Source organism: Dipodomys spectabilis, unplaced genomic scaffold (assembly GCF_019054845.1).
Source record: "Dipodomys spectabilis isolate Male_0828 unplaced genomic scaffold, ASM1905484v1 ptg000363l, whole genome shotgun sequence".
Taxonomy (NCBI): Eukaryota; Metazoa; Chordata; class Mammalia; order Rodentia; family Heteromyidae; genus Dipodomys; species Dipodomys spectabilis.
This window is the reverse complement of record NW_024871040.1, coordinates 2,879,864-2,905,770: the sequence shown is the minus strand read 5'-3', so window position 1 is coordinate 2,905,770 and position 25,907 is coordinate 2,879,864. Positions and strand designations below refer to the sequence as shown.

The following is a 25,907-nucleotide window of genomic DNA, read 5'->3' as shown; positions in this document are numbered from 1 at the left end:
CTCTGAGTAGTGAAGTAGAGGATTGGAGGGATGGAGAGTGGCTCTAGGCCAGGCTGGCTCCCCTCTTCCCCCGCCCCCTTCCATCTCTCCAGAAGGCAGGGGCAGCCAAGGAGTTTCCGGCTGAGGACAAGGAGCTCATTGAGAGGGACAGCAGGACCCCTTGCAGCAACAGACCTTCTTGTTTATGCCACATGAGGCCCAGCTTGAGGCTGCAGCCATGGCCCACTGGCCCCTTGGCCCTGGCCTCTGGCCCACCCCAAACAGCTCTGACCTCCACGTTTAACAGTGACAGCTTATGAGAAAGGTTCAGATCAGAAGCAAGCCCCATCACCTGTCCTTTCCAATCAAGGGTCCCTGCTTCCTCCATCTGTTATAATCCATCCTTCCTCCCAGGCAATCAGTTTAGGACAAGGCAGGCCTGGGCAAGGGCCTCATAAGCTTGGCAAACAAACACACGATGGATGGCTCACTATCTATATGAACCATGGAGATCCATACTAGGGTGCCAAGGCTGGATTTGGAGGAAAGGGTCCTGGTAATGAGTTCAGGCCACATGCAGGGTTTTTAGTGGTACATCTTGGCCAAAGTCTGCAGGAAGTAAGCAATCAAAGCACAGGAAGGGGGGAAAGGCACTTTATTAAGAAAGCTTTGGCTGAGCCCCTGCTAAGAGGAGCCCATCCTGGGGCTCCCAGATGGGACAGGAGCAGCCCTGTTGGGGGCCTATAAATACATCTCCTCAGGCCACTGGAATCACTCCTGGGGTTTCCAAGACATGTGGGATGGTGGGAGGCCATCAAAACCAGCTTGACAGCCAAGGGACCAGGCACAGGAGAAGGAAGATGTGACACAGGCAACAGGGCTCCAAGTCCCCTAAGGAGCAGAGACCAGCCCTCCTCCCCAGACTGGTCAACCAGATACCCTGTAGCCCAGTCAGTGGTAGCCTCTAGCTACCTACAAGGAAAGGGATCTCTAGCCAGAAGCACCAGGCCCTGGCCTATGAGAGGCAGCCGGGGCAGAAGGGCTTCGGGGCCTCAGCCAATAAGATGGTGAGCCTAGCCAAGAGTACGCTTGGCCTACTGTAGGAGGCAGTCTCCAGGCAGAACCCTCCTGACTTTGGCCAATGAGACACGGGTTGCTCGAAGAGCTCTATAATTTGGCCAATGGGAAGGGAGTAGCCTGCTAAGCGCCTGTCAGGCCTCGACCAATAGGATGGGGACGACTGCCCCTGAGCACTGCTCCAATCAAGAAGCAGCTGCTGGAGCCTGAGCCAATCAATCACAGCCTCCCGCCCTGCCACTGAGGGGGTTGGCCAATGAAAGGCTGTCAATGCCCAGGCTGCGTGGGAAACACGGGGACGCGGAGCTCAGGGTGGCAAGCATGGTGCTAAGCCAGGGGAAGCAGCTGTGGGCGCGATGGGGCCCAACGCCTACTACAGAGTGGGAGCGCCCACCCTAACCAGCTCTCCGGCCGCCTCCCTGCTCTTCTTGCGTGGCGGCTTCTGGATGGGAATCTTCTTCCGAGGGGTTTCATTGGCCGGCGTGCCAGACCCCGCCTTGTCTGGCTCTATAACCTCCGTCGCAGGGGACACGCGGGCCGGCGAGGCGGGCGGCACTGACCGCTTGGCCTTCTGCGGCGGCGCCGGCTTCTCCCGGGGGCTCTGGGCTACGAGCGCTCCCTCCGTGCGACCCAGACTTCGAGTCTTGCCGCGCAGCTCTGCCGCCAACATGGAGGCGGCCTCGGGCGCGCTGCGCGGAGGACCACTGGCGTCCGTTGATTCTGGGAGACCGGGTCCGCGACCCCGAGCTCGAGCCCGGGGCGGTGAGGGCGCCGCCAGACCTGGTAGCTCCTCGGCCAGCCCCGGGGGCCGCGCCGACGTGTCGCTGGGTGTCCGTTTCCTCTTGCTGGGACTGGGTGCAGCCTCAGGACCCGGAGGTGGAGGCGAGGGCGCGCGGGCGGCGGCGGCGGCTCCGTGCTTGCCATGGATCCAGGACACTTTGGGCTTGGTGGCAGGGTCGGGTGGCGGCGGTTTCCTGCGCTCGGGCGATGGCGAAAGCGACAGGCCCCCAGCCTCACCTCGGGCCCGGACCGGCCGGGCCTCGCGCCGGGCTACGCGTGCATACAGCGCCCCGCCAGGCCCCTCCACACTGGACGCTGAGCGCTCGCTGTCAGAGGACGCCGGGAGGGGCGCTGCTTCCTCTGCGGACGCCCGGGTGGTCAAGGTCGCCGGGGAAGGCGCTGGTGCGTCAGTAGGCAAGGTTGTGGCCTCTGGTTCTCGGCTCTCGGTTGCGGTCTCTAAGGAAGGAAGAAGGCATCCAGATCACCACCTCCAAAGGTGACTTTCCCTCTTCACAAACCAGAGCTGGGCTATCGCTATGTCGCCCTGGCATTTAGGTGAGCCTGGCATACTCATGTCACCAACCACAAACAGTTTAGAGCCACAAGGTGTGCTACTGACTGCTGGAGAAATGGACACATTTTCTGGGCTGAAGCCCAGATTTGTGCAGACTTTGTACCTGTTGCCCACCAGACCCCCAACCTCAGGAGGCACCATCATCAAATTTACCTCCTTCTTTTCTAAGAAGGCTCCTAAGGCTCAAAGATTAGGCACCTGCCCAAGGTCACTCATTGCTATGGCCAAGAGAAAAGAGAGGCCAGCTTTCCAGCTATTCAGTGTTTAGGTCAGTGGGCTGGAGGCTGCTGGCAAAGGTGGCCTCCCTTTACCCAACGGGTCCACTCCCATCTGCCTTCCACTCCCTATCCAGGTCCAGAAATTTCTGTCTGGCTTCCCCTAGAGGTGAAATTGATCTATGTGTAGTGACAAGAGGGCCTACCTATTTCCCCAGACCCCACCCCAGACGGTTGCTGAATGGTAGAGAGGCTTGACTGCAGCTGGAGCTCTGGCCAACCCCCAGTTCCCAGCATCACCTTGGCCTTGCTCCCTGTCTGCAATCCTGTTTAGCAGAGATCTTAGGAACATTTCGCTGTGCTGGAAGGATGCTCAAACAAGACCATACTCACCCTCATGCGGGACACAGTACACAGGGCCTTCATCTGTGGTGTCAAAGGATGAGAAGGAAGCTCGGGAGGACCATGAAGGTGAAGGCTGTTCCAGTCCTGAGGGTGGTTCCAGGAAGCTGCAGTTGAGTGTGTTGTCCAGGTCATGATGAGCCACTGGGAAGGAGTGAGGCAGAGTTGCCAGGGGCTCAGCCTTGCCCCAGTCTGTGCTCTCATTAGCCAATTGTGAATGAAATGATAAAGACCAGCTCTTCTGTAAGACTGTAGGCAGGGCAAGAAACTTAACAGGTAGGGATAGCAGCAAACTAGAATTTAAAAAGGGACAATGTATGTAATGATGGAAGGCAGGTATGTGCAGACAGGGAGCTGGAAAAGGTTGGGCTGAAGTGTGGATAAAGGTTAGAAAGAAATAACTGGAGCTAGGTGCTGCTGGCACAGGCCTATAATCCCAGCTACTCAGGAGTTATAGGATCAAGGTTCAGAGCCAGCCTGGGCAGAAAAGTTTGTGAAACTCTTATCTCCAGTTAACCAGCTAAATATTAGAAATGGAGGTGTAGCTCAAGTGGCAGAGTACCAACCTTGAGAAAAAAAAAATAGAAGCAAGTGCCAGACCCTGTGTTTAAGTCCTAGTACCAATACACACAAAAAAAGACAGGTGTAAAGAATTGGACCACCAGGGTTTCAAAGCTATGCTTTGGAGTCTATTTTGTGGAACTTGGGGAGCCTTGAAGCATACCTTTTTGAGCCCATCTCAGCTGCCTGTATCCCATAGGCTTAGCCTTCAGGGATGCAGACCCCACATTGATGAATGTCAGAGTTGTGTTGGCCTTCTCTGTCTACAAGCCCTGCACCTGTGTCCATAGATGTCATGCTGCTTTGTAAACCAGAGTTTTTCCTCAGCGTTCTCCTTAACTTTGCAATAGCCTGAACAACCGCCCCCCCCCAATCTATCTTCAGAAACAAGTGCAAAACAGAGAGTCCATCTCATTGTGTGTCAGCACAGAAAGGAGCAGCAAGACACCTGCCTGAGGGCCTTTGGGGTGGGGAGGGCAAAGAACCAGCTTGCCACTTCCCTGGAAGGGCTTCAGAGCACTGGTGGGAATCCAAGAAGGAGAGTGGGTCTTGGGACAGAATGTTCCCATTTCTACATCCCTGTGCATTCCTGGCAGCTCCTCATCAGGATGTATATATTGTACCATCCTTCAGCTGGGTTGCTTGACAGTTCTGTCATTCACACAACGCTAATGCAACCACTCACAGCGCCCCATGCCTCCCCCTCACACACACATCTGCTCTGGCATCTAGGACTCCTGCATGGTTCTCTGGCCATGCCCCTAGCAAGTGGGGCACACCTTCACTCTGGTCACACTTCCTCCAAGCTCACCCACATTAAAACCCCGTACATCACCTTTACAATAGCACTTTTTTCTTTTTCTTTTTAAGGGGGGGGTCCGGTCGTGGGGCCTAAACTCTGGGCCTGGGCACTGTCCCTCAGCTCTTCAGCTCAAGGCTAGCGCTCTACCACTTGAGCCACAGCGCCACTTCCGGCTTTTTTCTTTTTGCTTATGTGGTGCTGGGGAATCGAACCCAGGGCCTCATGCATGAAAGGCAAGCACTCTACCACTGAGCCACCTTCCCAGCCCCAACAATGTTTTCTTATTGAAAACCATTTTTTAAAACATTAAAAAACGCTTTATCCCTAAGGTCCCCTCACACCTGTTTCCCAGAAGCCTCCTGCGCAGGGAGGTGTTTTCTCCTGAGACTCCGAGCTCTCATCCTTACCTACGACTTTGGGCAACTTTTGCCTGCGAAGTGGGATCCGGGGCAGCTTCATGCTGATGCGGCTGAAGCGTCCACACAGGCGTTGTGGAGCCTTCTTCCTTCCAAGCGAAAGCTCCCTGCGGGGGCAGGGCCTGAGCGAAGGGGAGGGGCTGGGAGGGGAGGCTCGATCTTCCCGGGCGCTTTAAGGATGGGGCTGAGGTAGTGGAGGGCGGAGTCTGGGCCCAGAAAGCGCGAGGGTGTGGCCTGAGCCAAGTGGAGAGTGGGGGGCGGGCCTCACCGACTCACGGGGTCCTTGCCGCGGCAGGCGCAGCAGCAGCCGAGTAGCGAGAGCAGGAGGCCCAGGAGCAGGGTGAGCAGCGCGCCCGCGCCCATCACGCCTTTGCGTTGATTGGTTTCTGCGGGTGTACCAGGTAAGTGTGGGCACCAACAGCCCCCGTGTTCCCTAACCCGATGTCCCTCATGCACTCACCCAAGCGGCAGGCACCAGTGACCGGGTCACATGAGTCCTCGTGGCAGCTACAGGCCTGGGCGCAGTCCACGCCGTGGAGCCCTGGCGGGCATGTTACGTTACAGCTGCAAGGGTTCTAAGTGAGACGGAGCCACGGAGGCCCACGGAAATGCTTCCCCTCCCTTACCCCAGCCGCTAGCAGGCCCAGGCCTGGCTATCCAGTTCCATTATGTAGGGATTGAAGCTCACTCCTACCTGCGGCCAGGCACACACTGGATGATCAATAATTTGGAAGTGATTGTGTGCGCCCTCAGTAGGAGCAGATCTGGAGGATGAAGGGTTGTCACCCAGCCTCAGAATCTTTTTCTGGAGCTAACTGTTGTGTGGGTTGGAAGAAGGGCTGCCAGTGCAGACTGCTGACTAAATGTTAGTCCCTACTCTCTATACAGCATCCTGGTACCACATCAGGGCAGGAAACTTACCCCCAAACTCTTTGCCACTCCCTAGTTGAGTTAGGGGCTAAGGACGGAGAGTCCAGCCTGGGTCCCACCTTGTCTGTCCCTGAGGTCTGGATGGAGCCCCCCGTGTCCGGCACATACTTTCTAACCCCTACGAATCCCGAGGACACTCACTGAGGCCCGTGGACACCAGGGCTGCAAAGGCAGCGCCCTGACTGGAAGTCACAGTGGCCGCTGCCGCAGTCCGCGCACACGAAAGCACAGTCCTCGCCGTAAGTGCCATTGCTGCACTTGGTCTCACACCTTGCAACGAGAAGAGGCATCAGCGGAAACAGAAGCGAAAGGACCCCAAACCGAGAGTCCTCCGCAGAGGGCCTTCGGGGGCAAGGCAGGCCTTGATGCGGGGAGGCTGCATGTCTGGGTCGAGGGAGGCACGGGCTGCTCACCGGTCGCCAATCCAGCCCGCGTTGCAGCGTGTGCATTTGCCAGTGACGTGGTTGCAGGCATGCCCGTCGCGACAGGGCGGGCAGCGGTGTTCACAGCCCTCCCCGTAGAAGCCGGTGGCGCAGGGCTGGTCGCATTTGGTTCCGTTCCAGCCTGGCTCGCAGGTCAGGCAGCGGCCCTCGGCTACGGTGCACGGTTGCTGGCCTTTACACTGGCCGCACCTAGGGCGGGGTCAGGAAGTGGGGCGGAGCGGGAACCCCCCTCGTCCCCGCCCCCCTCGGCGGCCCGCCCTTTTCCCCCTCGGCTTTCCTAGCAGGCGGGACCCTCCTCCCCACGCTTACCGGCGGCGACAGCCCAAGCCGTAGAAGCCGGCGGGGCATGGCTCGCGACAGTACTTGCCACGGTAGCCCGGCTCGCAGGCGCACGTGCCGTCCACGGGGTTGCAGCGGCCGCGGAAGCACTGGCAGTAACGATCGCAGCGAGCGCCGAACGTGCGCTCGCGGCACTGGCAGCGGCCGCTCTGCTGCTCGCAGGGCGAGGAGTTGCAGGCGCACTGATTGTTGCAGCTGCGGCCCCACCAGCCCGCGTGGCACAGGCAGGCGCCGGTCTGGGGGTCGCAGCGCGACGTGGCGCTGCAGTAGCAGGCGCTGGCGCACTGCGGGCCCCACCAGCCGGGCTCGCAGCGGCACGCGCCGGTCCGCGGGTGGCACGTGCCATGCTGGCACTGGCACGCATGCTCGCAGCGCGCGCCCCAGCGCCGCGCGTGGCACGTACACTGGCCCGTCACGTCCTCACACTGCCCGTTCGGGTGGCAGCTACACCGTTCCTTGCAGTCAGGACCCCAGAATTGGCGCGGGCATTCTGCAAAGACGCGGGAGTGGGAGCCTCCACTTTCTGCGTGGATGGCGTCCCCGCCCGCATCCTCCCACCGTCACTTCAGGGGGACTCAACGCCAAGACTCTATACCGTAGTGGAGACAGACTTCGCCCCGCCCCGAAGCTCGCTTAGACCCCGCCCCGTCTCTCCAGCGTGCAGCGCAGGCGCCCAGTGCCCTCCCCACCCCGCACTCACTAGTATCGCAGTTGGCACCGAAGTAGCCGTGGCGGCAGCGGCACTCGCCCGGCCTCACGCACACCTCGTTCTCTGAGCACGTGGAGTTGCCTTCGCACACCGCTGCGGGAGGACCCAGGCCGAGCTGTGGGCACATGCTCCCCCCACCTCGAGCCCTCCACCCCCAGTTCCCAGGATGAAGAACTCACCGATCCCACACTCGTCCCCCTGCCGCCTCCAGCCAGCGCAGCACGTGAACACCTGGGGACTGTGAGCCGAAAAAGGACGACTGAGCGTGACCTGACTTCCTCCTCCCTACAACCGCTTCCCTAATCTTCATCTGCACTGGGGTTCCCCTCTCCCCACCCTCCTCCCACCCCCAGCCAGTCCCTACGTGGCCTCCCTGGGTACTGCCTTAGAAAGGTAGTTATGGCCTTGATGTGTGCTGGGCGCCATTACAGATGTGGAAGACTCAAGTTTTGGTGCTCAGGAAGTAGACCCTGGGCAGAAAAGGAATAGTACCACAAACAGCTCATCTCCAGTCCTACCTACCTACAAGGGCTCCCCCAGTTCTCCCATGCCACCTAACTCCCCTGTGCTCTCCTGCAGGACACTAGGCTGAGAAAAGGAGTCCTGAGTTCCAGAAGGTGCAGCACAAGGGGGCAGGGGTGCTAGAGAGCAGATCCTAGTCTCAGGACCCCTGAACAGGGGCTAGGTCATCTCTTAAGGTTTGGGCCTGGCCAATTGCATGTTAGTAACTCCCTTGTGAAATGACTGGGAGGGTACCAGAACCAATAGACATACATGGATGCCCAGGTGGGGCTAAGCATCAGGGTGGATGGCAGCCTCTAAGCAACATGGGCTGTGTACACAGTTCTTTTTCAGGGGAGGCTCGTGGGGGGGGGGGGCAGAAGGGGGAAGGGTCATCTATCTGCTAGGGAGAGGGGCACAAGGGAACATGGGAGTTCTCCATGAGCATAAGGTATAAGTAAAACAGAGCCTGGGGTGCCAGGGTAGGAGTTGAGGTAGAGGAAAGGGAGATTGATGAATCTACTTGTATTTATTGTCTCCCCCCCCCCCCCCCCTCTGGTCGTGGGGTCTGAACTCTGGGCCTGGGCGCTGTCTCTCAGCTCTTCTGCTCAAGGCTAGCGCTCTACCACTTGAGCCACAGCGCCACTTCCAGCTTTTTTCTTTTTGCTTATGTGGTGCTGAGGAATCGAACCCAGGGCCTCTGGCATGCAAGGCAAGCGCTCTACCACTGAGCCACCTTCCCAGTCCCTTTATTGTTTTATTATGAAGGACTTGGTATTATATTACTCTAGTAGAAGATCTTGGTTGTTCTGTTTTAGCCATGTGGAAGTGGGGCTTAGGCCTCACACATGCTAGCAAGCATTCACCATTAGCTACACACTCAGCCCCTAGAAGGTAATTTCTTTTCTTTTCTGTCAGTTTTGGCCATGTGGAAGTGGAGCTTAGGCCTCACACATGCTAGCAAGCATTCCACCATTAGCTACACACCCAGCCCCTAAAAGGTAATTTCTTTTCTTTTTTCTGTCAGCTGTGGGGCTTGAACTCTGGGTCTGGGCGCTGTCCCTCAGCTTTTCAGCTCAAGGCTAGCACTCTACCACTTGAGCCACAGTACCACTTCTGGTTTTCTGGTGGTTAATTGGAGATAAGGGTCTCACGAACTTTCCTGCCTGGACTGGCTTTGAACCGTGATCCTCAGATCTCAGACTCCTGAATAGCTAGGATTACAGGTGTAAGCCACTGGTGCCCAGCTCTATTACATTTTTTCTTGTGCCAGTCCTGGGGCTTGAACTCAGGGCTTTGGTGCTGTCTCTGAGCTTTTTTTTTTTTGTCTTCCTCAAGGCTAGCACTTTACCACTTGAGCTACCAATCCAATTATGGCTTTCTTTGGGGGGGAGGAGGGGTTGACAGAAGATAAGTTTCATAGACTTGCTTATCTTGGCTAGCTTCAAACTCTGATTTCAGGTCTCAACCTCTTGAGTAGCTAGGATCACAGGCATGAGCCACCAACACCTGGCCTAGAAGGTAATGTCTAACTATAGTATTTCAGAGTGTCGTGGCTTCTAAAACCACACCGATGCCAGGTGAAAACCCATAGTGGTTAGAGAGATACCTGGGGACTGTGGATGTCATGGAACTGCCCAGGTTTTTTAGAGGGTAGAGGCTGAAAAAGGACAGCCAACGAGGCTGCTGGATCCTACAATCCCATCAGACACAAAATTTTGCCTCAGTCCTACAAGAACAGAGCATCCATTTACTCTTCAGAGAAATCTAGAACCGGGATGTGATGGGAGGGGGCCTGGAGAGCTGGTGGAGTAGGAAGGGCTGAAGGGAAAAACCAAGCTACCTTCACCATGTCCTATACATGCCACCCAGACTTCAGACGCCTCCAACTTGGTCAGGGTTCTGAGGCCCAATAACAGTCCCTTCCTCACCAAATGAGCTACTTCTCTGCCAGGCCAAAGGTGAGACCTGGTGAACAGGATCAATAAAACCCTGAACTAGGGGTTTTACTTTGTACACACACACACACATGCACACGCACACGCACACACAGAGGAAATCATAGACTAAAACACACAACAAGCCTGGATTTTCCTGCTTTTATTGTCTCACCTACCCAATCCTGACCCAGAGGCTTCAAACAACACATTTGCAGACAGAGCCTACCAGCTCATCCCCCTGTCACTTCTGCCTGACCCTTGGCCTCAAGATGGAGATCTATATATATACACACACACACACACATATATATATATACATACATATATATAAAGTTGTTCCTCTTTTAAGAATCCCGGCCAGATGAACTGCTAAGTTGGACTCAGAAGCACTGACTACCCCTTTCCCTGGATAGCCTGATACAGGATGCTGTGACCAGGAGCCTGTGCTTTTATGGCCACAGCCAACTGAGTTTGATATCCAGGTCTACTGCTTGTTATGTGACCTCAGCAAGGAGCTTAACCTCTCTGAGCTGTATGTTCCTTACCTATAAGAATATGGCTTATGGATTTGGCAGAAAGATTAGGAGGAAGCCAACTGCAATGTTTCACATCTTCTAAGAGCTCTGCCATGGCTGTGGTAGTTTATGTGATTATCTGCTCTCTAGTTCCATGTAGACCTCGGGGATTCTGCAAGTAGGCTTGAGGAAGCCTCTGAGTACAGCTGGTCATTCTCAGCATGGCTGGCATCCAGGCCTCACACAGCAGAGCTGACACTACCAACAGACAGAGCCTATTTGGGTTCACCAAACACAAGAGTTTCCTCGGAAAGACTGACAGTAAGGCTAGGCTGGGCTGGTAGGTTAACTGGTCAAAGATCTTAGGAAGATGAGATAGAGAAGACAGCTGGTACAGGGCACATTTCCAGCTTGCTTTCTAGTTGGTGAGACTTAGGGAACCAGACCACAGCAACAAGAATGGCAGGCTGTGGGTTGCCCCTTTAGAGACCACTGTTCCTGTCATGATGCAAATGTGCTGTGATTTCATCTGAGATGTAGCTCACTGCATCTGCACATAGCCTGGATTGCTCCCAAATCACCCAGGGAGGTTTTTCTACTAGCCATGCAGCCACTAGAGACCTCACCTATTTGATTCTTCCTGCCCCAGGACCCCTCTTGTCTGGTTCTGTCCCAAACTTCCCATCTCTCCAGTCCTCATTTCCACCTACCTTTACCTTCTTCAAGGAATTTGCCAGGTCACATTAAACAACAATTCCTTGGAGACCTCCTCAATTCCAGACTCGAAAATCCAACTGTCTACTGGACAATGTCACCACAGGGAGAACTCAAGAGTGTCTCAAAACTGACCTCCTCTGTATTCTAAGTCTTTTCTACCTCAAGTCACACTGGTCCTTCCAGGTTGGGAGGCCAAGATTCTAGGAGACACCCCTGACTCCTCTCTATCCTCACTAGAGCCACTGAGAAACACCTGCTTTCTCTTCCCAACCACATCTGGTGGGGGGAGCTGATTGTCCCTTGTCCTATCCCAGCCTCCAAAGACCCACCTCCTATTTTCATAGTGTCTGTCTTCTGGCTGACCCCAGCTTCTGCCCTTCTGCCACCAGAGTGCCTGCCACCTAGAAGCCAAGCCTGGTCAGAACCACTTGCTTCTGCAAACCTCATTTGACCACAGGCTTCAGAGAAGAAGTCCAGGTCTTCAGAAAAGTGGGTGAACTGTGGTTTCTATTTCTCCTCCATCATTTCCCTGGGCTCTGCAGCCCCAAGACTCCTAACTGTGATTCCAAGGAGCCTCTGGGTTGGGTCCTTGTCTGGAACACCGCTAGGGTGTCTTTCGCCTCTGGATTTGTGTACTCACCACCTTTTCAGTGGATTTCCCCCAAATCATCACATAGAAAGTAGCACCCCAAACTCAACAACTCTCTCCCAGGCCTTCTTAGATGTCTAGACACTTTTGCTTCCTGAGCTGGTAGTCTCCTCTGTCCCTGGCACAGGGGTTTGGTATCTGCTGCTGGGTCTTCAGTAACACAGGCTCCTCACCCATTAGGAGCACAGCATTTTGTTGGCTGAGTGCAAGCCCTTCTCTCTGGCCACAATAACAAAAGGGAGGGTCCAGAATCCAGGTAGGCAGTGTCCAAAGTGACTGTCCTTGTTTGGAGCCCTCCCCTTCCCCCACAAAACCACAGAAACTCCTCCCCTCCAAACTCCTCCATGAAGTAATGCTCCATCACCGACCCCATTTTACAGATGTGGAGCAAAGCCCAGAAAACTGAAGGACTTGCCCAGGTCCACACAGCTGGGAAGAACTAGCACCAGGATGTGAATGCAAACCCAGGCTCTTGGCTACAGACACAGCCTGGCGTCTTGGGGAGGTCTTCTGGCAAGGGGACCGGGGGCTTTAAGGGATCCCACGCTCCAGCTCCCAGCAGCTCCATCCCGCTACCAGATCCCCATCCCCGGACGGGGCCCCGTCGCGGGACGAGGCCTGGGCGCGTAGTCAGAGCCAGGCGACCATCGCGCCCTCCCCCTCTCCAGGCTCGGCCCCGCCCGCCGCCGCCGCCGCTGCATTCCTGGGGCTGGGGAGGCCTGGGAGGCGGTGGCGGCGGCGTCGATGCGAAGCAGATGGCGAGCCAGGCCGGCCCCCGCCTCGGAGGCGGGGCTCGCAGGGGGAGGGGCCTGTGCGCCTCCCGACCCCAGTTTGGAAACCCCGCGCGGCCCCCCGAGTAGCCCCTTGTCTACCTTGATTTCCACCCCCACACCCCCAGCCGCTGGACCGGATCTCGGCCTTTCCCCGCCCTTCCATCCAGAGCGTCCGGAGGGGATCCAGCCCAGAGTCCCACCGTTGCCTCTCCAGCTGCCCGCGGGTGCGGCACCCCTCAACATCCACCAACTCGCCTCCTCGTCCCGGTGCAGAAGCCCATGCCCTCGCCCCGGCCTCACACTCCAGTGCCCACTTCTGGCGTCCTGCCTTTGGCTTTGCTCACCACGAAAAGCCCTCCAGCCCGCTGTCCTCTGACTGGGCCTGTCCCACACCGACTTCCCCAGTGGGCGCCTCGTAGCAACCCACCTCTGTCGCCCCTCCACACATCTCCTGTCGCCACCCCGGGAGTCGCCACGAGTCCCCACAACCTCCAGGCCCCCCGGCCCATCACTGTCTTCTTGGCTTCCATTTCTGATCCACTCTGAGCTCTGACTCTTCGATGATCACCCTCCCCCGCCCCCCCCTCCCCAACCATCCTCCCACCCTTACCCGTTCTTCCTAAAAAAAAACTGTCCTTCCTTTGGCCTGTCTCAAAACTTTTCTGGATCCTTCCTCCTTCGCCTCTCCTCTTACCCCACTCCAGGCTCAAACCACTCGTGCCCAGAGCTTTTGCACGTTGTTCCTTCTGCTTGGAATGCCTTTTCTCTCCCTCTCCTCTACGGCCTTCACAACACAACACAGCTCCCCCCACCCCCCTGTCGGGTTTATGGCATTGGTTATCCCCTCAGGTGACTTCTGGTCCAGGGTATCCTTGGATGCACCGTCGTGGCGCAGGGCCCAGGTCTGTCTGGAAGGAAGCCAGTGTGGGCGAGGGTGATCGAAGGGGCCCACGCGTGTGACACAGGGAGATCCAAGGCGCCCCACAACCAACCACCAATGCCTAGCGCCGCCACCCTCCTAGTCCCGAGCGTCTCCCTCCTTCTGCTCCCCAGGCGAGCTGAGGTCCTACCCGGACGCGCGGCACACGTTGCGGCCTCGCGGGTTCAACTCCTGGGGCGCCGCGGGGCCAGGCAGCAGCCAGAGCAGCAGCACCAGCAGTGGCGGCAGCGACGGGGGCGACAGACCTCCGGCTCCCTGGCGCCGCGCCGGCCCGGCCCCCCGGGACCCTGCGCCCTCCATGCGGCGCGGGGCAGGCGCGGGTGGGCGCGGGTGCAGCCGCAGCGAGAGCGGCCGGAAGCGGAGTGCGAGGCCGGGCGGGGGGCGGCAGGAGGGGCGCCGGGCCGGGCAGGAAATTCCACATCGGCTCCCTGATCCTGGGCCAGCCGCGGCCGGCCAGGCGGCAGCGCCCGCCCCGTGCGCCAGACCCCACCCTCCGGCCGCGCCGCCGCCCCTCCGCGTGGCCCCCACCCCCACCTGGCCACTCACAAACTTAGGGGCGAACTTGGAGGAGGCCCGCCAAGTGTTGAGAGAGGGAGGGGCAGTGGTGGCCCGCCAGCGGAGCCCCTAGTTCCCGCTCCTTTTCCTTGCCTCTCCAGACATCCACGGGAACAGCCGCCCCTGCGCGCTCACTGCGCGGCCCAGCCCCGGGTGGGGAGGGGGATGGGGGACCCGGCGCGATGCCCCAACCCCCCTCCACGCCAGCGTGCTTAGGCACTGGCCAGGGGAAGGTGGCCCTGGGAGCGAAGCCATTGTAGTTCCCCAGTATGCAGTCCAGCTTGTGTATACTGGGGTTTGAACTCAGAGTGCGAAAAGAACCGACTGAGCAAGATGTTCCAGGCCTGTGGCTAGATTTGGTCGGGACCAGAGGCCTGGGAAAAGAGGATCTCTGCGGGGACGCGAGAGATGGGGGTAGACTGGCCTAGCTATGGGCTCTAATAGGATATGAAAGGTAAAGGTAGAAGAAGACAGAAATGAGACCTGAAAGCCAGCAGTCCTAGTCAAGGGTGAAAACAAACTGGGGGAGCCTAGATGAATGCTGCTATTGCCCTCCACCCATGGAAAGGTGCAGGTGGCAGAGTGGAGGCTGGAGAGTGGAAACCCCTCCAATGAAGCTAAGTGGGTTGAAAGTGAAGTCACAAAAATGGGTTAACTTTTCCCAAAAAAAATCTGGGTTTCATTCCCCAAGTAACCACTAGTCAACCTTATCAGGAGGAGACCAAGAAACTTTCAGTCATTAACTTCTCTTCAGTCAGTAACCTCTTCAGATTTGTAGAAACCAAGAGAGAGTCCGGTGACCTTAAATAATATCCACATGCTTGTCTGAGAAGCTACTTGCTACAGAATTAGTACCCATCCAGGTTCCCACATGGTGTGCTAAAGAGAACCCCCTCCCCACCCCAGGTCTCTTGCTTTAGCTTAGTTCTGAGACCCCTGGGGAAGAAAGAACTTTAGAGTCAGAACTCCTTGTATTCCAGCTTGCCCATATGTGATCAGTAAAGGTCTTCTGTCACTCTGTGTGTGTGTGTGTGTGTGTGTGTGTGTGTGTGTGTGTGTGTGTGTGTGTGTGTGTGTGTAATGGAGTTTGAACTCAGGGCATACCTGGGTGCTATTCCTTAGCTTTTTTGCTCAAGGCTGGCATTCTACCACTTGAGCCACAACTCTACTTTTGCCTTTTTGCTGATTCATTGGAAGTAAGAGTCTGATGGACTTTCCTTCTCCAGCTGCTTTCAAACTGCAGTCCTCAGATCTCAGTCTCCTGAGTAGCCAGGATTACAGGAATGAGCCATGGATACCCTGCTCTACTCTGCCACTGACTGACTCTTGAGTCAGTGACTCACAGAGTGGGCAGTGAACCTTTTAGGTTTACAATAGCATAGGTCGGAGAGGCAGGAGGAGAGAGGAGCTGAGGGCAAAGCACAGGCCCAGGAGCCAAGGACTAAGTGGGAACCTTGGATCTGAAGAACAGCAGAGCTCTGGTGGTGAGGGAGATCCACACTAGGTCCTCAAGGCAGGGAGATGAGATGGGAAACATCAATGGCTCCTGAGAGCAGTCAGTTTTAACAAGGGAGAGTTTGCCTTTTAGGATTTAAGGTGAGCCCAAGCAGGGAGTGAACATCTGTTTTCTCTTGGGTAGCAGGCACATGCACATTAAAAGCCCTACAGGAATATACAGAGTGTGGCTAGAGGATAAAGCTTGGAATCAGAGCCTCTGACAGGCCTCAAGACTCTGGGCATTAACCAGCTGTAGGCTGGCAGTGAAGGGTGAGATGAGGAGCAGGGCAAGAAGTAGAGAAGCTAGGGCTTGTCACTCAGTTCTTTAGTTGGGCTGGTGCAGGAAGGAGGCAGGGTAAAAAGGGAAGAAAGGGAAATCCTTCCAATGTGGTCATGAATGCAAACACTTCTCTGGGACAAGTAAACAGTCCAGCCACTTCTGGGCAGCTCAGCCTGGGCACAGTCCTGACCTCAGCAGTGCCCTCCCAGGCTGGGGCCGCTCCCTTCAGTCTTGATGCCAACAGAGGCCAGCAAGATTCATGTAGCTGCAGTTTGTGCTAGGTGAGCACTGGCTTTATAGGCAGTGACTCCCTGGGCTGAGGCATTCACCTCAGCTAGACCAAGTTCACGCATAGACACCACAACATGTTAATTTCACCCCTTCCTCCAGATCTACTCCCCACTCATCCCTCATGTTTGTGAGGAACAGAATCTGAATCATTTATCTTCAGTGGCTCAGATCTCAACTTATCCTTGTCATCTGGTTCCCTCAGGACAAAGGCTGTCCCCAAGCCTCCTCTCAGTCAGTTTCCTGCATGGGATTCACCTTGCAGTGGCTGCTGACTAGTGTTGTCACTGGCAGGTTCCTCATCTGTCTTTGTCACCATGGCAGCCCACACCCCCAGCAGGAGACTAAGCATAGGTAGAACCCAGGTTCATCCCCTGCCTTGGCTTGGCTCCAGATAGACACCAGAATGAAGAAACTATAGGTCCACAGGTGCTCATAAATGACTGCTCATTGAGCAGACAAACTAAAAAGCCCAGTACTGGCCGGGTATTTCTGGCCAGATGGCTTCCAAAAGGAGTTGGGCTTGAATGGTCAGAGGATTTTGCATGAGAGCAGAGCCTGAGAGCCTGGCCACACTAGAAGGCCTAGGCTGGGCCGCCAAGGCCTAGGTGTGGAAGGAGATGGTAGCCATACATACTGAGCAGGGCCTCCACATGTGACAATGGCAGGCCTGGATGCCATCTAGCCCCAGCCAAAGCACTCTTAACCTCAGCAGGAATCAGCACACGCCCCAATGTGTGTTATGTTATGTTTCCTCAAGACCCAAGAAAGTGAGGAAGGTTACACAAGCTATCCCAAGGGTAGAGTCTCCATCCCACAGCCCTTAGCGACCAGAAAGGGAAGGCCAGAGCTTGTTTCTTCACTCACTCTCCTTCAGTGACAGAATGCCAGTGTAAAGACCCATGCTCTGTTCAGCTGATGGGAGAGAAAGTCTCCATCCTTAGGAAGTCTTAGGAAGCTTCCATCATCTGCGGGGTGGGGTAGAAGCCTGCAGGTGCAGACCCGGTAGCAGGCAGGAGGGGAAGATGTTCAGATGGAATAAAGCTTTGTGTGGCTCAGGGCCAAGTGGCCTACTGGTGAAGGTGGTGCAAGTTATCCAGCCTATCAGTGTCAGGACATGGGCTATGCCTGATGGCTCAAAGAAGGTGGAGAGAGTTACCTGTAAAGGTGGTTAGGGGAAGGTCCTACATGCTGCACAGATGTAGCCTTGAGACAGAGAATGTGCCCAAAAGTTATCTGGTAAACCTTCAGGAAATGTAGTCAGGATGTGGGGAGAAGCCCATACAAGATTCCCCCAATCAGGACTGTGCCTCATGCTCCCTTCCAGTGATCCATGGGGCTTTCCTCCCCAGCTGCTGAGGCTCCATTTCTAGACTCTCAGGGTAGGATTTGACTTTGCCCTGCCCCACACTGATTTGATTTTTGTAATTCTGGGGATTCAACCCTGGGCCTTGCACATGCTATGTAAGTGCCTTACTACTGAACCCCCAACTTCAGCCCTTAAAACATTTTTTTTTTTGTAGTTGTGGGGCTTGAACTTAGGGGTACTGTCCCTAAACTTTTTCACTGAAGGCTAGGGCTGTACCACTTTGAGCCACAGTGCTACTTCCTGTTTTCTGGTGGTTAATTGACAGTAAGTATCTCACTGACTTTCCTGCTGTAGCTGGCTTCTAACCTCAATCCGCAGATCTCAGCCTCCTGGGTAGCTAGGGTTACAGGTGTGAACCACTGGTGCCTGGTTTTCCTTAAATATTTTTTAACTGGAATTGGCTAAAAAGACTGGTGACCCAAGCACTCCTAGGGAGTATCAGCCACAGCCTTTGGGAACATTTCTCTTGTAATAAGCCACAGCCAGTTTGCAGTAGCCTGCAACAGGCTGGCCAGGGGCAGAAGTAGAGAAAGGGTGGCAGAAGACACAGATACCAGAAGTTCAGTGGCCTGGTTGGGAGAACTTCTTACCACAGAAAGTGCTCTAACACCAAGCAGGGCAACATCCTGCAATCCAGAGCAGGGCAGGTTCCAGGTTCCTAGTGACCCCATTCCAGTGTAGGGAATTTAATATGCTTCCCTCTGAGGCAGGGAGGCAAGGTCCTGACCTCTTGCCATTCAGCCTAGGAAAGGCCTGGCTCCTACATCACAGCTGTCCCCCAGGACACCCCGACACCTGTGCTCTACTACACTGAATTATAAAGAACCCCGGCTGTGACCACAGGAAAACAGCTAGTATCTTTTGTGTAATGCTTTATTTAATTTATCAACAACACGGGATCAGAAAAACCCAGCGGTAGGGATCTCCACCACTAGAACCAGTCCCAAGTAACTTTATGCACCTTTGCTCCTTCCACCCCTGGGAGTGCCCAGTCCCTGAAGGCCCTGGCTGCTGGTGTGCTGGCAGCTGTAGCTGCTCACCAGCCAATCTGTTCACAGAAAGAAGGGCTTTGACCCCTGTCACCTGGGCTGCCAGCTCCCAGGATCTTTTGGAGAAGAGAGCTTCTCAGCCTAGTAGGGACCAGATCCAGGGAGGGAGAAGGCCAAGACAGCTGGTGACACAAGTCCTCTCAGGCTGTGAGGAGGACAGGTCTGGTCACTCCCTCAAAGGACCAAAACCTTTCAGGAACATTTTCCATTATAACACAATTCACAGCCAGAGTCAGCAACAGTCCTCATATGCAAGGTAGTCAAGGGCTGGAGTGAAGAAAGGGTGCCAGGAATGGTAAGCCCCAAGGGCCTGAGGAAGGACCACCCACTATCCCAGATTCAGATGCTTTGGCCCAGGCCTCATTGGCCTGGCTACCCACAAAACCCCTGCCACCCCTCCCCAATGCCAGGCACCAGAACCCTAGTCCTCGCTGGAGTTGTCAAACTCCTCCCAGTCTGACACACTCATCACTTCAGAGGCGAAGTCTGCATCACCCTGGCTGCGGTCAGGGGTCCCGCGAGGTGGCTCGCGGAGCAGGGAGCGGGGCAGAGTGAGCACGCAGGCTGCCAGGCCTGAAATGGAGTTGTCCAGCTGGGGCCCCTCCTCCCAGCAGTCCTTCTCCATGTCATAGATGTGCACGTAGCCCGTTCGGCTGCCACGGTTGTGAGAGCGGCCACCCAGCACGTAGATCCTGTTGTCCAGCACGGCAATGCCAGGCTCGCCGTGCCCAGCCGGAAGTGGGCAGACGGATGACCACTGCCCAGATGTGCAGCTATAACAGGCCACCTGCAAAGTCAAGGCCAGCGTCAACTGGGCACTAGCTGGGACAGGCTACCAGCCCCCACTTCTGTCCAGGCAGCCTTAGTTACCCACCAGTCTCTGACAGTCCACTAGAAGACTAGCACGGGGCCAGTGTTGAGACCATTGCAGAGAAGGGACCCACTGTTGCCCCCACTTGGAGCAGCACTACTGGCATTCAGGCATAGCCTTCCTCCAGCCTACCCAGCCCAACAGCAGCCTCTTGCTCCCATGCGTGGGGACATTTCCTTCCAACATGTTCTGAGGGACCAGCTTCTCCCCACTCCACAGGAGAGTATAGAGCCCACTGTTCACCACCCCCTCCCCCCCATACTCATCACCAATAGGGTACATGTGGAAATAGTTACTTGCTGACGAATCATGACCATCAACCTTCTCTTTTCTTCAAAATTCTCCCAAACTGTAAACAAAGACTTGGAAAAATGTTCGACCTACTTGCAAGACCAAAATGTCAACCATTAACTAGCAACCACTAGGAGAAGAAAAACATCACAAAACCCAATGCTGGTGGGCAGTGATAAAGCCACACTACTTCGTGACATGGTAAGAAAGGAACTTGCCAATATGTATTAAGACAAATCTGGTGTGGTACACAGCTGTAATCCAGTACTCTGGAGGTAGAGGCAGGAGGTCATGAGTTCAAGGTCAACATAGGCAAGACCTTGTCCTCCACAAAAAGGTAGAGGCACAGGCCAGCAGTAGAGTACCTGCCTAGAATCTGTGGATATTACCTTACATGGAAAAAGTGACTTTGCAGGTGGGATTAGGATATGGATCTTGAAGTTGTCCCATTTACTGAGAGTCCCTGGTTTATGATGTTTTTGGTTTTTTGTTTTTTTTTTGTCGGTCGTAGGGCTTGAACTCTGGGCCTGGGCGCTGTCCCTGAGCTCTTCAGCTCAAGGTGAGCGCTCTACCACTTGAGCTACAGTGCCTCTTCCAGTTTTCTAGTGGTTTATTGGAGATAGGCATCTCAGGGTTTTTCCTGCCAGGGCTGGCTTTGAACTGTGATCCTCAGATCTCAGCCTTCTGAGTAGCTAGGATTACAGGCGTGAGCCACCAGCGCCCGGCTTATGATGGTTTTGGCCTACAAATTTTCAGCTTTTTGATGATTTAAAGATTATAATATGTTCAAAAGAAACAGTACCAGTACTGGGGCTTAAATTCATAGCCTCATATCTTCTGCTTAGCTTTTTTACTCACAGCTGGTGCTGTACTACTTGAGCTACATCTCCACTTCTGGCTTTCTTTTTAAAGGTTAATGGGCATTAAGAATCTCTCTGATTTGAGGCTGGGAAGTTGGCTCAGTGGTAGAGCGTTTGCTTTGCATGCATGAGGCCCTGGGTTCGATTCCTCAGCACCACATAAGCAAAAAGAAAAAAGCCGGAAGTGGCGCTGTGGCTCAAGTGGTAGAGCGCTAGCCTTGAGCTGAAGAGCTGAGGGATAGCGCCCAGGCCCAGAGTTCAGGCCCCATGACCGGACCCCCCCCAAAAAAAATAAAAAAAAAAAAAGAATCTCTCTGATTTATCTGTCCAGGCTGGCTTTAAGCCAAGATCCTTAGATCTCAGTCTTCTGAGTAGCTAGGAGCTATAGTGTGAGCCACTAGAAATTTTGTGCACTGGTGGTACCTGGGATGGTCCTCTTGCAAGATGCAGGGCAGAGGGAGTGAGCTGTAGCTTCCAGTCAGCCAGTATATCTCAAGGGAATCAACCGAGATGCCAGGATACTGCTGCTAAGCTGTAAGGCTCAGTAGAATAAACAAATTTCTTTTTGATAGCATCAGGATTTGAATGAGGGTTTCACACTTGCTAGCAGGTGCTCTGCCACTTGCTTGAGCTACATCTCCAGCCCTCTGGAGAATTTTTTGAATAGGATCTCACTATTTTTGCCCAGGATGGCTTGGACTGCAATCCTATTTATGCTTCTCACCATAGCTAGGTGCATACCTCCATGGTCAGCTTTTACTAGTTGAAATAGAGTCTTACAAACTTTTTTTTTTTTTTTTTTAAACTCAGGGCCTGGGTACTGTCCTTGTGCTTTTTTGCTCAAGGCTAGCACTTTACCACGGCTCCACTTCTGATATTTATGTGGTTTTAGGTAGAGATAAGAGTCTCACAGACTTTCTGCCCAGGCTGGCTTTGAACTGTGATCCTCAGATCTCAGCCTCCTGTGTAGCTAGGATTGCAGGCGTAAGCCACCAGCATCCTCTTGCAAACTTCTTGCCCAGGCTTGCCTAGAACTTCAGTCTTCCCAATTATAAGCACAGAATAGGACCCTCTTCTACTTTTGAGGCCTGTGAAATTATATTCATTCATGATGGGGATGGGGTTATATTCTGATAGTCCTATGGTAAATGGGAAATACTCTAACTCAAAAGTGTGTTTGACCTCGGTATGATGGTTCACTCCTATAATCCTAGCTACTTAGGAGGCTGAGATCTGGAGGATTTCAGTTCAAAGCCAGCCCAACCAGAAAAGACCATAAGACTCCATTTCCAAAAAGGACTGAAGACATGGTTCAAACCAAGCAGGCATAAGGCCCTAAGTTCAAGTCCTATACTGTGAAAGAAAAAAAAAAAGAAAAAGAAAAGAAAAAAGTGGAAAGGGGAAGACAGACAGAAGCGATAGGAAGTACAGGGGCAGGGCCCTCAACCTGTTCTGGCTGGCTTTAAAGATGAAGTGGCCCTGAGTCCAGAAGTCTCAAGAAGCTGACAGCCAGCAAAGAAACCAGGACTTCTTCCTACAACCACCAGCGTACACCCTGGGTAAGGATCCTTCCTAGTGTCTCCCTGAAGGAAATACAGCCTGATGACATCTTCAACTTTCATTTCAATCTGCCAAACTTAGGAAGAATAAATTTATGTGAAGTTGCTAAGTTTGTTGTGATTTGTTATGCATCAATAGGAAATTCAAAGGCTAACTCAGATTCTCACCAGGGGCAAACAATCAAACTCCAGCCCCACTCTCCAAATTTCTGAATCAATAGTCTGAAGTGGGACCTGAGATCCTGCTTTCCTAAGAAAGCTGTTCCCAGGTAAGAGATGCTGCTGATCTGGGACCACACAATTAAAAACCACTATGTGAACCTATAGAGAGAATCTAAAATACTTGAAAAGCTCTTTAAAGCAGATATTACTCATGTGATGTGAGACTAGTCAATGCCAAATCTGATGAGGTACTCACAGCCAGTTGGAGGGTGGGGGCATGTAGTGGTTATTTAGACTGAGCATTTGCCTAGACAAATGTCAGTGAGAGAAACATTCCAGGATGTGGTTTTTTTCCCTCTCTCTTTTGTCAGAGACCAGGACTTGAACTTGGTATCTGACAATTATCACTCATTGGCAGGTATCACCTGAGCCATGCTTGCAACCCCTGGGATGGTCTTCTGTTTGTTTTATGTGTAATGGAGTCTTGCTATATAGTCTAGGATGGCCTCACATTTGCAATCCTCCTGGCTCTGCTTCCCAAGGGTAGGGATCACAGGTGTGGACTACTACATCTAGCTTGGAGTGCTCTTTGAATACAAATAGGCAGAAAGTATTCATAAGTAGAAACAGAAATCCCGTGGTGCAGGAGCCCAGGTATAAAGGCTTTTCCTTAGCCTTCATTATTTTGTGTAAACCCACAGAATGTGTAAAACCAAGAGTGAGCATCACAGGCACTATGGACTTGGGATGATAGTGTGGCAGTGAGAGTTCACTGACTGTAACACGCTCCCCCAGTAAAGACACCACAGCAGGAGAGTTAGGTGTCCATGGGGTCAGGAAACACATGGCAACTCCCTGCACCTTCCACTGTATTCATGTCACCCTTAAACTGACTGAGTGGGCATCCTCAGCCCCAGCTCACCTGGTGCACGTCCCTCCTGTAGCCGGCATCATTGTTGCTGCCCCCAATCACATACAGCTTGTCAAAGAGAGTGGCCATGCCATGCCAGGCACGCCGCACAGGCCCGTCAGCCAGGGTGTGCCAGATGTTGTTGCTTGGGTCATAGCAGTGTGTTTCTTTCAAGTAGTCCTCCCCTCTGCGGCCACAGGTAATATACATCTTTCCTTGAAGCGTGGTGCCTGCATGGGCATACACCTGTGTAGAGCCACCAAGAGAGCAGGGATGGGCAAGAAGACAGCAAATAGAACAGGTGGGCAGTCCAGAGGCTGCTAATCACAATCTCAAATTGCCTGAGTACACTTAAAAGTTTTACGACAGGGAGTGGGGGGGAGGGAAGGGAGATGGGAAGAGATGGGAAGGGGAAACAAAGGAGGAGGCAACAATACTTGATAAGAAATGTACTCATTATCTTACTCATGTAATTGTAACCCCTCTGTATGGTATTTTCACAATAAAAAAATATTTAAAAAAAGTTTCACCACATCTGGACTTGCTCCTCACACAATGGGGAGAATGCTCCCAGGAAATACTGTACTATTCATTAACCCAACCTCTTCCCAAGGGAGACAACACCTCTATACGTAGAGATTAAACACAACCTTTGTCTTTCCTTTGCCCTTAAAGGAAATACGTGGATTCCAGAAGAAAATAAATGTACCCTTTTCAGAGCCATTAGGGAGAAAGCCTGAGTTTACAGGCAATGATGACCAGTCCTCAGTGGACTCCATCCTTTCCCCTACTCCAGGGGCCAAGCAACTCTATCCCTGCTGAACTGGCTTTCCAGATTTGTCTGCAGATACCATCTACAGACACTAAATATGATGTGGTCATGAAAGAAATGAGATATTAAATCAAATAGAGTTGAGGCTCTGTATCTATGTGTTCCTTAACTGCAAATTCAATTAACTGCAGGTCAAAAATAGCCAAATAAACATATCTGTAGTGAACAAGCATAAACTTTTTTGGTAATTATTTCATAAATATAGTATAACAGTTATTTGCGTAGTAATTGAGAGATGATTTAAAGTATGAAGGAGGATGTATGCAGATTTTATGCAAATAGTGTTCATTCAAATCTGGAATTGTGTTAATTCCAATGTTGTTCCTTTGACTAGGATTATTTTTGTTATGGTGTGGTCTTTTTGCTTCGATCTAAATTTTAGGACTTATTTTCCTTTTTTTTTTTTTTTGTCGGTCGAGGGGCTTGAACTCTGGGCCTGGGCGCTGTCCCTCAGCTCTTCAGCTGAAGGCTAGTACTCTACCACTTGAGCCACAGCACCACTTCCAGCTTTTTTCTGCTTATATGGTGCTGAGGAATCGAACCCAGAGCCTCATGCATGCAAGGCAAGCGCTCTACCACTGAGACAACTTCCCAGCCCCTCCTATTTTTTTTTTTTTTTTTTTAAGAATGAAAATTAGGATTTTTTTTTTTGGTCAGTTGTGGATCTTGATCTCTGAGCCTGGGTGCTGTCCCTCAGCTCTTCAACTCAAGGACAGCACTCTACTACTTGAGCCACAGCACCACTTCTGGTTTTCTGGTAGTTAATTAGAGATAAGAGTCTCATGAACTTTCCTGCTTTAGCTGGCTTTGAATCCTGATTCTCAGATCTCAGCCTCCTGAGTAGCTAGGATTTCAGGCATGAGCCACTGGTATCCGGCTACAATTAAGATTTTGATTGCACTGAACCTGTAGATTGCTTTTGGCCCTATGGTTACTTTGATATTGATTCTGCCAGTCCATGAGCATGGAAGGTCTTTACATCTTCCAGTGTTACTCAATTTCTTTCTTTAAGGTTTTACAAGTTTTTTTTCTTTGTTATTATAAATTACTGTTTTGTTTTTGTTTTTCTGTGCTGGACCTAGGCTTGAACTCTGGGCCTGGGCGCTGTCCCTCAGCTCTTCAGCTCAAGGCTAGTGCTCTACCACTTGAGCCACAGCACCATTTCTGGTTTTCTAGTGGTTTTATTGGAGATAAGAGTCTCACAGACTTTCCTGCCCAGGCTTTTAACTGAGATCCTCAGATCTCGGCCTTCAGTGTAGCTAGGATTATAGGCGTGAGCCACTGGCATCTGGCTCTTTTTAGTGTTTAATTGGACATAATAATCTTATGAACTTTCCTGCCCAGGCTAGCTTTGAACTACTATCCACAGATGTTAGCCTCCTGAGTCATTAGGTTTACAGGCATGAGCCACTAGCACCCAGTGGTTTTATAGTTTTAATAGTAGAGGTCTTTCCTTTCTTCAATAAAATTTATATGTAGGTGATTTATTTTTTGAGGATATTGTAAATATAATTGGCTTTTTTCTTGGCTTTTTTCTCAGCATATTCCTATTGCCACTCAGAAAAACTATGACTTTGAGTGTTGATTTTATATCATTATACATTGCTGAAACTGTCTATCGGATTTATGTTTTTCGGTGGAATCCTTAGGGTGTTTAAGTATAGGATCATATCATCTGCAAAGAAGGATAATTTGACTTATCCCTTCTCTATTTCAATCCCTTTCATTTCTTTTGTCTTATTGCTCTAGCTAATAATTCCAGTACTTTATGAGTTAAAAGGCAGAGAGTGAACATTCTTATTCCTGACTTTAACAGAAATGATTTATTTTTTCTCTCTTTAGTATGATGTTGACTATACTTGTCATATGTAGCATTTAACTTCAGATACACTCCTCTTATGCCTAATTTTTTTCAGGTATTTTATCATCAAAGGATATTGAATTGTGTCAAAGTCTTTTTCTATGTCAACTGAGATGACTACGTATATTATTGATTATGTGCATTGAATGTACTGAACTATCCTTGCATCCTGGCATCCTGGGGATTAAACCAACTTGGTATTTCTTGCCCTTAATCTAATGGAGAAAAGTTTGAGGAGTATTGGTGCTAGTCATTCTTTAA

At 52.7% G+C, this 25,907-nt stretch overlaps 2 protein-coding genes across 5 annotated transcripts in view; both read right to left on the bottom strand.

The window, feature by feature from the left end:
- Positions 1–616: 616 nt before the first annotated feature.
- Positions 617–13,659, bottom strand: Scarf2 (scavenger receptor class F member 2). Of its 2 annotated transcripts, none has more exons than XM_042666149.1 (11): positions 13,393–13,659; positions 7,407–7,465; positions 7,219–7,320; positions 6,489–7,008; positions 6,150–6,368; positions 5,878–6,006; positions 5,267–5,370; positions 5,075–5,192; positions 4,798–4,913; positions 3,019–3,171; positions 617–2,292 (listed from the first exon to the last, which is right to left on the bottom strand). In XM_042666149.1, the coding sequence occupies exons 1-11, from the start codon at positions 13,560–13,562 to the stop codon at positions 1,430–1,432; spliced, it is 2,553 nt and encodes an 850-aa protein (XP_042522083.1). In that variant the 5' UTR covers positions 13,563–13,659; the 3' UTR covers positions 617–1,429. The 2 variants fall into 2 exon arrangements, with proteins under 2 accessions (XP_042522083.1, XP_042522082.1); XM_042666148.1 differs by having other exon boundaries at positions 4,798–4,928; positions 13,393–13,562.
- A 4,449-nt stretch (positions 13,660–18,108) lies between these two features.
- Klhl22 (kelch like family member 22) overlaps positions 18,109–25,907 on the bottom strand; it is a 52,114-nt gene continuing 44,315 nt past the window's right edge. For all 3 annotated transcript variants that reach the window (XM_042666151.1, XM_042666154.1, XM_042666153.1), the window contains exons 6-7: positions 22,966–23,199; positions 18,109–19,087 (exon numbers count right to left, since the gene is read on the bottom strand). In XM_042666151.1, coding sequence (XP_042522085.1) covers positions 18,722–19,087; positions 22,966–23,199 — 600 coding nt within the window. In that variant the 3' untranslated portion in view covers positions 18,109–18,721. The remainder of the gene's footprint in view (positions 19,088–22,965; positions 23,200–25,907) is intronic.

Excerpts from the sequence above, each read along its gene's own strand:
- Scarf2 (XM_042666148.1), bottom strand. The coding sequence starts at position 13,562 with ATGGAGGGCGCAGGGTCCCGGGGGGCCGGGCCGGCGCGGCGCCAGGGA. Across the intron at positions 7,466-13,392 it reads AACGTGTGCCGCGCGTCCGG|TCCCCAGGTGTTCACGTGCT; the intron begins GTAGGACCTCAG and ends TTCGGCTCACAG. Across the intron at positions 2,293-3,018 it reads GTACTGTGTCCCGCATGAGG|AGACCGCAACCGAGAGCCGA; the intron begins GTGAGTATGGTC and ends TTCCTTCCTTAG.